The sequence below is a fragment of the Halichoerus grypus genome, chromosome 7 (assembly GCF_964656455.1).
Source record: "Halichoerus grypus chromosome 7, mHalGry1.hap1.1, whole genome shotgun sequence".
Lineage (NCBI taxonomy): Eukaryota > Metazoa > Chordata > Mammalia > Carnivora > Phocidae > Halichoerus > Halichoerus grypus.
Window position 1 is genome coordinate 122,486,124 of NC_135718.1, and position 12,165 is coordinate 122,498,288.

The following is a 12,165-nucleotide window of genomic DNA, read 5'->3' on the forward strand; positions in this document are numbered from 1 at the left end:
AGAGTACCTCACAGAAATCAAAGAGGAAAAGAGGTGGGGGAGGGAATGAGGGGCAAAGATACTGGCTTATTTACTTTGTTTTTGTTTTAATACAGGGAGAAATCAAATGTTCCCAAGTCAAAGAAGTGAAATTGACCCAAGGTATCTGCCTGGAGCTAAATGAGACCTACAGCTGTGTAAGTCAAACTCCCCTCCACCTCACCCCCATCCTTTCCTCCTCCCTCTTCTCCCACAATCCTTTCTGAACATCCTTAAGCCATCTTGGACTGGACCAGACTTTGGTGGGGGTGGGAAGAACTTAGCTTGGTCAGGCACTTTCCAGCACTGAGCTTTGGGTTTAGGGAGTAAGAGGCCCCATCTGGTGGGCAAAGAAGGCAAAGACAATTTTATTTAAATTTAGTTGTTACTTTTTCCCTCCTCTGTCGTACATTGAATATGTATGTACATAGTCAGATTTAAGTTTGCTTTTGTGTTAAGAAAGTCCTCAGTGAAATATGAACTAGTAACCTAAAATACCAATTGTTTATTATTATTGACATATAACTCTTTAATCCATATAGAATGTCTTTGTGCTTAATGCTGTAGTTTCCATATAACCGGTTTTCCTAACATTATTTATTGAATGATACCCTCTGTTGTCGATTGGAATGCTGTTTTTTAGCTTCTATTAAGTTTTTATATGTCCCAGGGCATATTCTTCAGAGATATTTTATTTGTTCGGTTTGTCTTTTTTTTGCCTGTTTTAAATTTTTTTAAATTATTATACTTTTACATTGTAGTATTTTAAATATCCAGCCAAGCAGGTCTTTGCTTGCTACACTATTAAAAAAAATGTATTTTTTGTCTATTCTTTTAGAAAAACTCTAGAAACATCTTGTCAAAATTAAAAAAAAAACAAAATTTTCATTGGAACTGCTATAAGTCCCTCTATATTTTTCTGGTCTTCTCTTGTATTGTTCAGCATATTGTCCTTTTAGTTTTCAAAAACTAAAAGCTAGGTTTTTTTTCCTGTAGGCTTTATGAACTTTTTAAGGTTATTTATAATATAGATTTCCCATTAAATATTCTAATTGATCATTGGTGGTATATTAGAAAGTTGAGTTCTGAAATTTATCTTGGGTTTAGCCATTTTCCTTAACATACTTGTTAATTACAAGAGCTTTATAGTTGATTTTTTTTTTTAAGGCAAGCTATCTTGTTACCTACCACAATACATTGTTTTTCTCCTCCTTTTTAGTAGTTACACCTTGTTTCAGTTTCAAGTCTTATTGCATTGGTAAGACTATACTGTACCGCATTAACTTTTAATGGTGATAGCAGACGTTCTTGCTTTGTTTCGGTAAATTTTCCTGACAGTTACAATTTCCTTGACAAAGAATGGAACGACAGGACTCTTCCTATTCACTTGTAGGAAAAAACATTTCCTTACAAGTTGGGAATCCATTTAAGGGAGCCATATACGTGGTGTGTGATTGCATAGATTGGAAAGGACCTGGGTAGACTGTAGTCTGTAGAAAACATTCGGCTATTTATTTGGTCCATTCTGACGACCCATATTTTACCTGTGATTTTCAGCTGGGTCATTCTGACTCACAGATCTCTTAAAATTATACCTAAGGTCTTTATTTAGCCTAGGACTTTTAAAAACAATGGGAATTGCAAAGATATTAGTTCACACAATAGATAACAAGTGCAATTTGCAAAATGGTGAACTTAAACATGATTATACAATGTACAGGTAATACTCTGTGTTTCTGATACTGACTTTCAACTCTACTTATTTAAAAAAAAATTGCCAAGCCCTTTGCTAATTATAGCTTTAAAAAAGTAACTTTTATTTTTTTTTAGTAATATCCTGGTTAAGCACTGATTTTCCTGTGCCAAAATGCTGCTTCTTTGTACCACCGATTTAGAACTAATTGCAGAGCATTCTAAGTGTCTGTCCATTGCTCTTCGAGGTTCACATTTAACTAGGGTCATCGTACAAGACAAGGTGCTGGAAAGTTACTGCTACTCCAGAAATAACTCCTCTTACTGTGCTGTGGTTGCTTTCTCTCTGTGGTCTTTACGGTCTCATCTATTCATGCCACAGCTGAGAAGGTCTGTACTCCCTTCTGAGGTCTGGGGAGGATCTGTGAGTAGGGATGTGGAAAGACAGCAAGTCCTCCGGTATCCTGAAGAAGGCTTCTGCGCTGCTCATGATGAATCAGCTCTGTGGTAGCACCAGGTCATGCTACGGTTTTCCTGGCCCCTCTGCCACTCTTGGTCCCCTTTCTTCCTCCGGGCTCCTTTGCTCCAGCCCCCAAGCAGCAGTGCCTCCTAAGCCCCCCAAGGTAATTTTTCCCCAGTCAGCAATTCTCGCTCAGAATCTTTAGCCAAAGCTCCCGATTGTGTTTCAGATTCCTTTTCCTTGAGTCCTAATGCATGTTTGTCTGATAATCAATCTGTTCCAAGGGCTGTGAATGGCGTGGTGCCTGCTCATTTTCCTTAGGTTGCCTTTGCACTCTTGGTGTCAGAAGGCCTTAAGGCACTGGTTCTAACCGTGGGAAACTCAAGTCCCACTCACAGCCTGATGAGGAGCATGAAGGATTTGAAGTCCCCTAACACCACGTCCTTGAGTACTTGTGTCGTGTTGCCATGCTCCTGCATCCAGTGTATTCCCATAACAGAATTACGCTTGACTGTTCTCAGGTATTCAGACACTCTCTGCACTGGGATGTATTGCATATCCGACCTCGTAGCTCTCACTCTGTGGATCATATAGACCTGTCTTTTGTCCATGTATCTGCAGACATTTATTTCTCAACTACTCTCCTTTTGCTCCCCATCCTTCACCTTTAGACAGAAATCACCTCTGTCAGCTGGGGGAGGGAAGGCAACCCCACGTTCTTCTCAAGCACCTGCTACCCCATCTTAGAGTCCTCATTAGCAGCACCTGTCACTCTGAGTCTGACTTTCACTCTCTTGGCCGCAGTGTCAGGGTAATTTAGTTATTGTGGTTACGGTTTCCCAAATAATTTCCAAAATGTGAGATTACTTTATGCTCTTAGGCTATACCCATTTATCTAGGGGAATCCACCAAGAAATTTTTTAATGGTGGTAAAATACACATAACATAAAATGTACCACCTTAACCATTCAGAAGTCCCACAAATAGTTCAGCGGTATTAAGAACATTCGCATTGTTGTGCGGTCTCCAGAACTCTTCATCATCCAGAGCTGAAACTCTACACACGTTAAACCACTTCCCATTCCCCTGCCTCCCAGCCCGTGGCCACCACCATTCTACTTTCTGTCTCTGTGAATCTGACTACTCCAGGTACCTCATAGGAGGGGAGTCATACAGCCTTTATCTTTTTGCGACTAACTTATATCACTTAGCGTAATGTCCTCAAGGTTCATCTGTGTTGTAACCTGTGTCAGAATTTACTTCCTTTTCAAGGCTGAATAATATTCCGTTGTTTGTATAGACCACATTTTGTGTATCTCTTCATCCACCAACGAACACTTGGATTGCTTCCACCTTTTACCATGGTGAATAATATTGTTATGAACATGGGTGTACAAATATCTCTTTACCACTCTGATTTCATTTCTTTTGGGTATATACCCAGAAGTAGAGTTGCTGGATTATTTGGTAAATCTATTTTTAAATTTTTGAAGTCCCGACATACTGTTTTCCATAGCAGTTGCACCATTTTGCATTCCCACCAACAGAGCACAAGGGTTCCAATATGTCCACACCCTCATCAACATTTGTTATGTCCTGTTATTTATATATATATATATAATAACCATCCCAGTGGGCATGAGGTGGTATGTCATTGTGCTTTTGATGGGCATTTCCTAATGATTGGTGTTGTTGAAAATCTTTTCATGTGCTTGTTGGCCATTTGCACATCCTCTTTGGAAAAATCTCTATTCAAGCCCTTTGCCCACTAATTTGTTTTTGTGAACTACCTTTCTTTCAAACCACATGTGTTTCTATGCAGAGGTTGTATTTACTCGGCTAGTTCACATCACCCTTATTCTGTCGCATTGACTTCATCTCAGGCAGGCTGCTTCCAACCTCCAGATCATATCCCCCAGCCCACGCCTTCCTTGCCCTCTGCCCAAACACTAAAGGTCAGTTTCCACGCAGAAAAAAATAACTTACAGATGGAGGACAGATGAAGACAGTGTGTCTCCTGGAGAGAGCCTGAGATCTGGAGACAGCCTAACTCCTTGCCCTTGGCCTGCTGCCCCCTTGTTGTGTGACTTGTGGCAGGCCCTTCACTCCAGTCTCTAAATGAAAACAAGGTTTTACCTCCAATATCAAACTCACACCAAAATAGATAAAATGAGAGACAGAGCAAGAGAATGAGAATTGATCCTAAAAATCTCAGCACTGAGAAAAACCTTAAGGCTCATTTAGAAAAATACCTGTCCCTCTCTTCCCCACTCCAATGTTTAACATGCTTCTTTAACATGTTAAGAGTCTTTGCAAAGTTTGAGGGTGCTACCCAAGAAAGGTTAGATGGTTTTATTATTGTAGGTATTATTTTTGCAAAGTAACATGTGTGAGCAGATGTGGCTAGGGGCTCACAAATCTGATTCTCATGAGCAAAATGGCAAAGGTTGTGGTTTCGTCCTGCCCACTCTCCCATGGTATCTGCCCACAGCCTCTCTTGGGGAAGGATGTTTATTTCAAGCATCCGGAGAAACACTGTGCTTTGTTCAAGATCCACCTGCTCCTCTCCAGTCCCCAACACAATTCACTGATGCTGCTGAACTCCAAAGTGGGAGGCTGGCCGCGGTCATTCCCTTGAATTTAGTCCAAGAAACTAAGCAAAGGGTGGAGGAATCCTGTGTGGAGGCCAAACCAGTTGGGACGTTAAGTTGAACAACAATTCTGTGAGTTCCTTTGTTTGTTTGGTGCTATGCTTAGTGCAGTCTGGGTTCAAAATTATGAAATTATGTAACGTACACCCACTCCCCCAACTAAGGAGTCTTAGAGCCTAGCCAGAGTGAAATGACTATAAGAGTAAGGCAGAAGATGATCAAACCTCAAAATGTGGATTCTGGGGGATATGGTGCATAGTATGGTTGTTTATTAATAGTAACAGTACTAGCTGTCATTTGTCCAGTGCCCATTAGGTTCCACACCACCTTGTTGGGCACTCTTCATACAACATCTCCTTAGTCACAACTCAGTCCTCAGCTTAGGAACCTCACACTCAGACCAGCTGCATGACTTGCAAAGAACCTAGTAAATAGCAGAGGCAAGGCTGATGCCCAGTCTATGGAAGATAGGACCAACTTCATGGAGGAGGTGGGATTTGAGTGGAGTCTTGAAGGATGGGGAATCCAAGGAAGAAGGTGGTGTTCTTCCTTCTTCATATAGCCAGGGTTGTGAAGGTCACAGGCTCTCACACATTTGGGCTTCCCATCGTGGTAGCACCCCATCCAAAGGCCTTTCCCTACCAGCTTCTCCAGCACACATTCTCCCCATTCTTCAAGACCTACTTTGACATGTTACTGCAACCCCAAACCTGATGTGCCCTCACCCTCCTTTGAATGTCCATAGCATTTTAGCAGTACCTTTGTCATGGTTCCTACCATGGAACTACCTCTGTCACCTGTCTCTTTGTGCCTCAGTTTCTTCATCTGTCAAATGGGGAGAATAATAACACCCCTCTGAAAGGGTTATGCAAAGCCTAAATGAGCCAATATGCGTAAAGCACTCAGACCAGTGCCAGAGACATAGTAAGCATCATGTATGTTCTCTGCCATGCATGCAGACAGAGCTGTGACTGTGTGAAGTTCATAGCTATCCCCACCCCCACCCCTAGCCCACCACACACTTGATACACGTGCAGAGATTTTCACAGTGTCTTACAATCGGGGCTTCATAAATGTCAGAAGAGGTGACTATGGTTGAGGTGCAGCTTCTTAAGATTCTGTAGTTTGAGCAAGGTGCTGTTTTGTGTGGCTTATTTAGATTATGCAGGAGCCCTGGCCCTCTGCTTCTCTCAGGAAGGAGACGTAACTCAACCAGAGACACTCCAGAAGCCCGGAGTCATCTGGGTAGGGACTTCCCTCCTCCTCATCCAGAAGGCATGGTGTTTGGGAGGGTGTGGTGCTCACAGGAAAGCAACATAAGGCTCCCCAAAGAGAAAGGATCCTAGAGAAGAAACAGACTGTTGATCATATCCAATGGTGTCCAGACTGTCCGCTGCAAATGCTGTTTTCAAGAACCAGATTTTTCCAGAAACAGAGCCTCTATCCAAGTACTTCCTTAGAGACCGTTCCCTCAGGGGTAAAACAGCAGTGGCTCAAGAATTCAAATTTCTGTGACCTTGGTTCTTGAGGGCCTTCTGAGGCTACCTCTGGACTCCTCTCTGTGACCTGGAGGTTAGGTAGCCCTGCTCTTCTGGCCTCATCCGAGCCCAGTGAGCTCCTCCTGAGCTCCCTTAAATTCCAGCTGAGAGAAGAAAGCTGGGGCCTCGGGCCAATCCCGACTCTGCCTTGTGCAGGAGCAAAGGATCCTGGGCTTTCCTGCCGAGGGCCACAGCCGTAGGAAAATACCCAGGCTGCTTTCCAAGCTGGGAGGGCCCCAAGGAGCGGCGCTGCCCCACAAACAGGAAGCTTTCTCCTCCACAGAGGCTCAGTTCGGATGCCCCTCACACGCCCCAGCAGTTTTCCCCGAACAGGAAAGCTGTCGGAGCTGTTCAGGCATTTCCTCCTCACCATCTGCCATCCGGACAGAGGAGAGAGTCTTGGTTTCGGTTCCTTTCCTGTGCGGGGCGGGGGGTGGGGGGGGTGGGGGGGTGTGCTCTGATTGGAAGCTGCTGGAACACATTCTGGGACATGTGAGAAGAACAGGGTGTTGGAAGGGTACAGCCAGTGTTTCCGACTCATCCCGGTCCCGGGACTCAACTATCAAAGAATCATGAGGATTTCTCCTCGGGGGGCTGAGTCCTTGAGTCCTAGAGACCAGCCAGCAGCCTGGAGCAATCTGTGAACCTCATGGAAAACTGGGTTCCATGCCATTAATGAGAAAGAGGGGATGATAAAAAAATGCCATTTCAGTTTGAGCCAGGCTCTCTGCGAGCCCCCTTGGGGGGTAGGAGGGAAGGGCCCGCCGATGCCACTGAGCCTACAGCCAGAGATTTGTGCTCTATCCTCACTTCCCTTGGCTTTTCCTCCAACATTTGGGGCTATTGTAACCTTGAAACAAAGGATTTTCTCTTTGTCAGTAACATACTGTTCATATTTTCTGGTATCGGCAATTTCTTTCGAATTTAATTTGAAATAGTGTACGTGTGCATGGGCAATCCTTAAATAAGATGATGTTCCCTGAATTCGTTCTCAGCCCCTTTCAGTGCTGCCTATGGCGCCGATACATATTGTTTTGGTTACTGGAAAATTTTGGAGTTTTTTTCTTATTGAGTTTTTGCACATATATAGTTCACAGGATTTTTTTTTCCAGTTATAATTTTAGGGGGGAAAAAGGGTAATAGAGAGTAATAGTGTGACTTGAATCAGGATTATTGCCTAAGACTCTGGACCCAGTTCAGGGTACATTAGTAATTTCATCTTCTGCTCGCCATTTCTTTCTGTCTTCCCAGGAGGACTTTAAGAAGGATAATGAAGAGGAACTAACCCAAGTCCTGTGTGAGAAGGAGCAGGCTGAGGCTGGGGCCGGGGTGTGCTCCTTGCTTCTGGCCCAGTCTGAGGTGAAGCCTCACTGCCTGCTGCTGGTCTTGGCCAACAGAACAGGTAAGGGGCGCATCTGTCTTGGGGTCTAGGGAGGGAGTGGGGCTGAAGTTAGAGGATCCTGGCTAGAAACTCTAGTATATGAGCTTAAAGAGCACAGGTGCTAGGGAGAAGAGCTGGGCTAACTTTGGGAGAGGCTCTCCTGAGATGGACTACCCTGGCCATCAGAGCATCATCTAGAACATCATAGGAGGGCACAGCTCTTCCAGCTTCTAGATTCAGCAGTCCCTGTTTCTAATTCTAGAACTTTCCAGGAAGCTCCAACTGCTGAAAAAGCACCAGTCTGACCTGAAAAATGTAAGTTCTCTAAGATGATGGGAATTCTCAGAGGGAATACTGGGTCAAGGGAATTCACTCCAGTAGGGGAGAAAGTAATTCTCTTTTCTAGACCTGTCTTTCCTATCTCTCCAACCTTCTCCGACAGTCTTTACCTTTCTGTGCTTGAACCAAAATTTTATGGTGCAACTTGATTAAGAGATGTCAGTCTTAAATCCTGTTTAGAAAAATCCCTGAGGTCAAAGTCTTCTTGTGTTTCTCCTCTGTTGGGTCTAGCATGGGCTCCAGAACTCACATCCCACAAGTGACAGTCTGTCTTTTCTGTGTCTTCCCTTCCAGCTGGGGATCCAAGGCTTCACTGAGCAAGATGTTGGGAGCCACCAGAGCTATTCCCGCAAGACCCTGATTGCACTGGTCACCTCAGGGATCCTGCTGGCTGTCTTGGGCACCACTGGCTATTTCCTGATGAACCGCCGCAGCTGGAGCCCCACGGGAGAAAGGCTGGTCAGTTTAGGGGTCCAGGGCAAAGAAAATGAGGAAGATAGTGGTCCTCTGGGGAGGTCCATAAGTGTCACGAAGCGGGGAGGAGAAATCCCAGGAAAGGTACTTCTGTGCCTTTATGCATGGACATGCATACACGCACATTACCATGTCGGTGGACAAGGCTGAATAATATGGAGCAGATTAGGAAGAGGGCACTAACTGGGGTCAGCCCACCCGCTCACTGTGGCAGCAGATGGCTCATATCATCTATTTCTGATTTTGTCAGGGGTAGTTCAGCTGGGTACAACCAGAACAGGCTGTTAAATCAGCCACACTTTTTTGCATGTATATTAAGTGCCCATGGGTCCCATCTAGCTCACAGGAAGGGACATATGGAAAGAAAATATACTCTTGAAGTGTTCTGGATGTGGGAGGACAACGCTGGGGTTTGACTCTTGGCCTCTGGCCTGCTCCCTACTCTGGGGAGGTTATTCCATCCTGGGGACTGCCTGGTTGCTGGCGGGAGCTGGTTATTGAGTCTCAGTGTCACGGTGTGGTGCCTCTCCTCTGTCCTTTCTCCTCTAGGAGCTGGAACCCTGACCGCTCTTCAGGAAGAAAGGAGTCTGCACATGCAGCTGCAATCCCCCCCCCTCCCCCCCATCACCGCCTCACTCCCCTGCTTACCAGATAATGCTCCTTTATTTATACACTGTCTAGGGCGAAGACCCTTATTACACGGAGAACGGTGGAGGCCAGGGCTATAGCTCAGGCCCTGGGGCCTCCCCTGAGGCTCAGGGAAAGGCCAGTGTGAACCGAGGGGCTCAGGAGAACGGGACCGGCCAGGCCACATCCAGAAACGGCCATTCAGCAAGACAACACGTGGTGGCTGATACGGAATTGTGACTCGGCTGGGAGGGGCAAGGCTGGGCAAGGTCTGGGGAAGGGGCCCCTCCCTGCATCTGACCACAAGCTGCCTCGATCCCTTACCTTCTCCCCTTTCCTGCTGCACACACCCTCGGAGGCCGTTCCTGGGGCCCTGCACCCCACCAGGCCGAGGGTCTCTCTCTACCTTGGGGACCGGGAGGTAACCCCTGCCCTTTCCACGTTCAGCTCGCTAAGCTTAGAATCTGGTCTACTTTGAGTGCAGGTATGAGGGGGAAATGCCAAAGTGCAGGGAAGCTACCAGGGTTGGGGGTGGGGGGTGATGATCTTGCATCATTCACACATGGGCTTCTTCCCTCTCCCTCCTCTCTGCCTTATTAAAAGAACTCCCAGGGGAAGCATGGGCTTTTTCTGGGCTACAATTTCCTCCCAGGAGGCTTTGCCTTTTCCCGTTTCTTCCTCATGTCTGTCTTCTCTACTTTAGGGAAACCAAAGCAACCCAATGTACCCGCTCCTTCGTAATGATATAACCAGCAAGACTTGTTGTCTTAAACCGTCTCCCTTATGCCCACGCCAAGTCACTGTGGATTCAGGCACTGCCTTCCCTCAGGTTCCCCTGAGCTCCACACCTTCTTCCCCCACATCTGCGTACAGAAGCCTGCACTGTTTTCTGGCTGAGCCTGGAACGAGGCTCCAAGTTTTGAACAATGTCTTGTGTCTGTGTTTGGGAGACAGGGTAGGGGTGCAGGGACACATGCGTTCCTACCTTTGGGGACAGATGAGGGAGAGGGGATGGCTCAGTCCTTGTCTCTCTGGCGCTCACAGAGTCTCATCTTGGGCCCCTGTTTCTCCCTGTGGGTCCGAGTGGACAGGACCATGGGACCGGATCTTTGAGCCAAGCTTCTTGACCTGTGCACCTCTGAGGAAACCCCTTGCTCAGAGGCTAGGTCCTGGCCTTATCCTCTGATCTCGATGGCTTCCTCCTTCCTCCCCCTGACTCCTGGGTTGAGCTGTGGACTCAGTCTCCCAGCAGACTCCTTTCTGTCTCTGCCTCCCCCACCCCAACCCCCTCACTGCTCTGCAGCCCCGTGTAGTCAGGGCCCCTCGACATCTCCAGAGGGGCTTCATCACAAGCCACCTCCTCTGTCAGTGGCCCAGGTTTTCATTTGTATTTTTGTTTTTCTTCCAGAGGGGTGAGCAGGGATCCTGGTTTCAATGACGGTTGGAAATAGAACTTTCCAGAGATAGGAAGATTGGGTGGATTTTATTTCTGAATACAAAATGGTGTGTGTAAATACTGTAATTAAAGTGATACTGAGACACATCTGTTCTGTGTCGCTGTCCCAGCCAGGTGTGTCTGAAGGCCACGGTGGTGTCCCAGTCATACTGGGCTGGACTTCACAATGATATGGAGTGGGGTCGGGGGGGGGGCGGGGGGGGCAAGCCAGGAAAGAGGTGGGCCCATCTCAGGGGTTACAGGCAGAAACCAGGGTGCTGCTCTTTGGCCAAGTCTCCGGCAGTTGGAGGAGGCTCACAGAAAGGTTGGATGTTTCTAGTCCTAGAAAGAAAGACAGACCAGAGTGTAGCAGAGGCCTTCAGGATGGAGGGGGTTGTGCGGAGGACGTAGGAGCTGGGGCCTCCGTGAACACCTCTCTGGGAAGTGGCACACTTTGGTCCCTGTATGCAAAATATGCACGAGCAAGACAAGGAGCCCCGTGCACCTTGGATTATCACACCCTCTCCACCCCGAGCCAGGAGCAGGACAGTGGAGGCTGGTGCAGGCAGCCTGTGCTCTAGAGATCGGGCTGCCAACTCCAGGCGGGGGTGCTTCTGCCTTCAGCTCTAAGGCACCAGCCTAACTGCAAACACGCCTGCAAGGGCAGCCCCCAGCTCCCAGAGCTCCCCCCGCCACTGGGATAGGAAGTCGGGGAGGGAGCACTGCCAGACACTGCTCAGTAGCTTCAGGAAACACCCCCAAGTGTGTCAACAGTGGTAGAGGCAGTTGGGGCCAAACAAAGGATCCTTCCATTCTTATCTGGCCAAAGCCAGACCTTTCCCTTTAGCACTCCCCCCACCCCCAACTTCCCCCTTGCTTTTCTCCAACTGCTCTCACCAGAGGTTCCTCCGCAGGACTCGGGGGGCAGGGCCGGGGGTGGAGGGCAAGGAATGAGATCTAGAACTTTCCCTAGAAGGTGATGGCTGACCCTGGGCAATGGCAGGAAGGGGAGATGGTCATCTGGAAAGAGAAGCCGGGTTGGCCCCCATCTAGTTACATCCTGCCATGGGAGTGACCCGATGGGTTCTGGCAGGCTTCAGATGGCAGGGAGAAGGGGTGTACAGGGTACAGGCTCCTGGGAAATGTGGGAGGAGGAGAAAAAGCACCTGGATCTTTGAAACGTGTCCGGCCTTAGGCCCAGCAACTTGCTATTGTATTTTACCTTGAGTCTGTTGGCCAATGTAGACTTTGGGAGGAAAGGGTGTGTGTGTGTGTGTGTGTGTGTGTGTGTGTGTGTATTTAGAGGGTACCCGTGGCAGCTAGTTCTCTCTGGTGGCTGGACAGCTTGCCCCAAGGACTCCTTGTACTCTTAAAAAATCAAACTTTCCCACCTTTGGCTGAGCAGCCTGGCGCAGCAATGGCTCCACCTGCTGGCCATGCTGGGTTCCTACCACTCAACTTCAGTTCCCCGGTTTCCGCATGGGGCTTCTCTCCCAGCTGCCCCACCCTTAAACAGCCTAGTCCAGTAGATCTCATCTATGAGGCTCATA

General features: G+C 47.4%; 1 protein-coding gene across 2 annotated transcripts in view; it reads left to right on the forward strand.

Moving 5' to 3' along the window:
* Positions 1-10,723, forward strand: part of CD34 (CD34 molecule) — a 23,316-nt gene extending 12,593 nt beyond the window's left edge. The window contains exons 4-8 of one of the 2 annotated variants that reach the window (XM_036094604.2): positions 96-176; positions 7,611-7,761; positions 8,003-8,055; positions 8,374-8,538; positions 9,103-9,160. In XM_036094604.2, coding sequence (XP_035950497.1) covers positions 96-176; positions 7,611-7,761; positions 8,003-8,055; positions 8,374-8,538; positions 9,103-9,117 — 465 coding nt within the window. In that variant the 3' untranslated portion in view covers positions 9,118-9,160. Of the gene's footprint in view, positions 1-95; positions 177-7,610; positions 7,762-8,002; positions 8,056-8,373; positions 8,539-9,102; positions 9,161-9,234 lie in introns of those variants that run through there. The other variant, XM_036094588.2, reaches the window with a different exon arrangement.
* Positions 10,724-12,165: the final 1,442 nt, after the last annotated feature.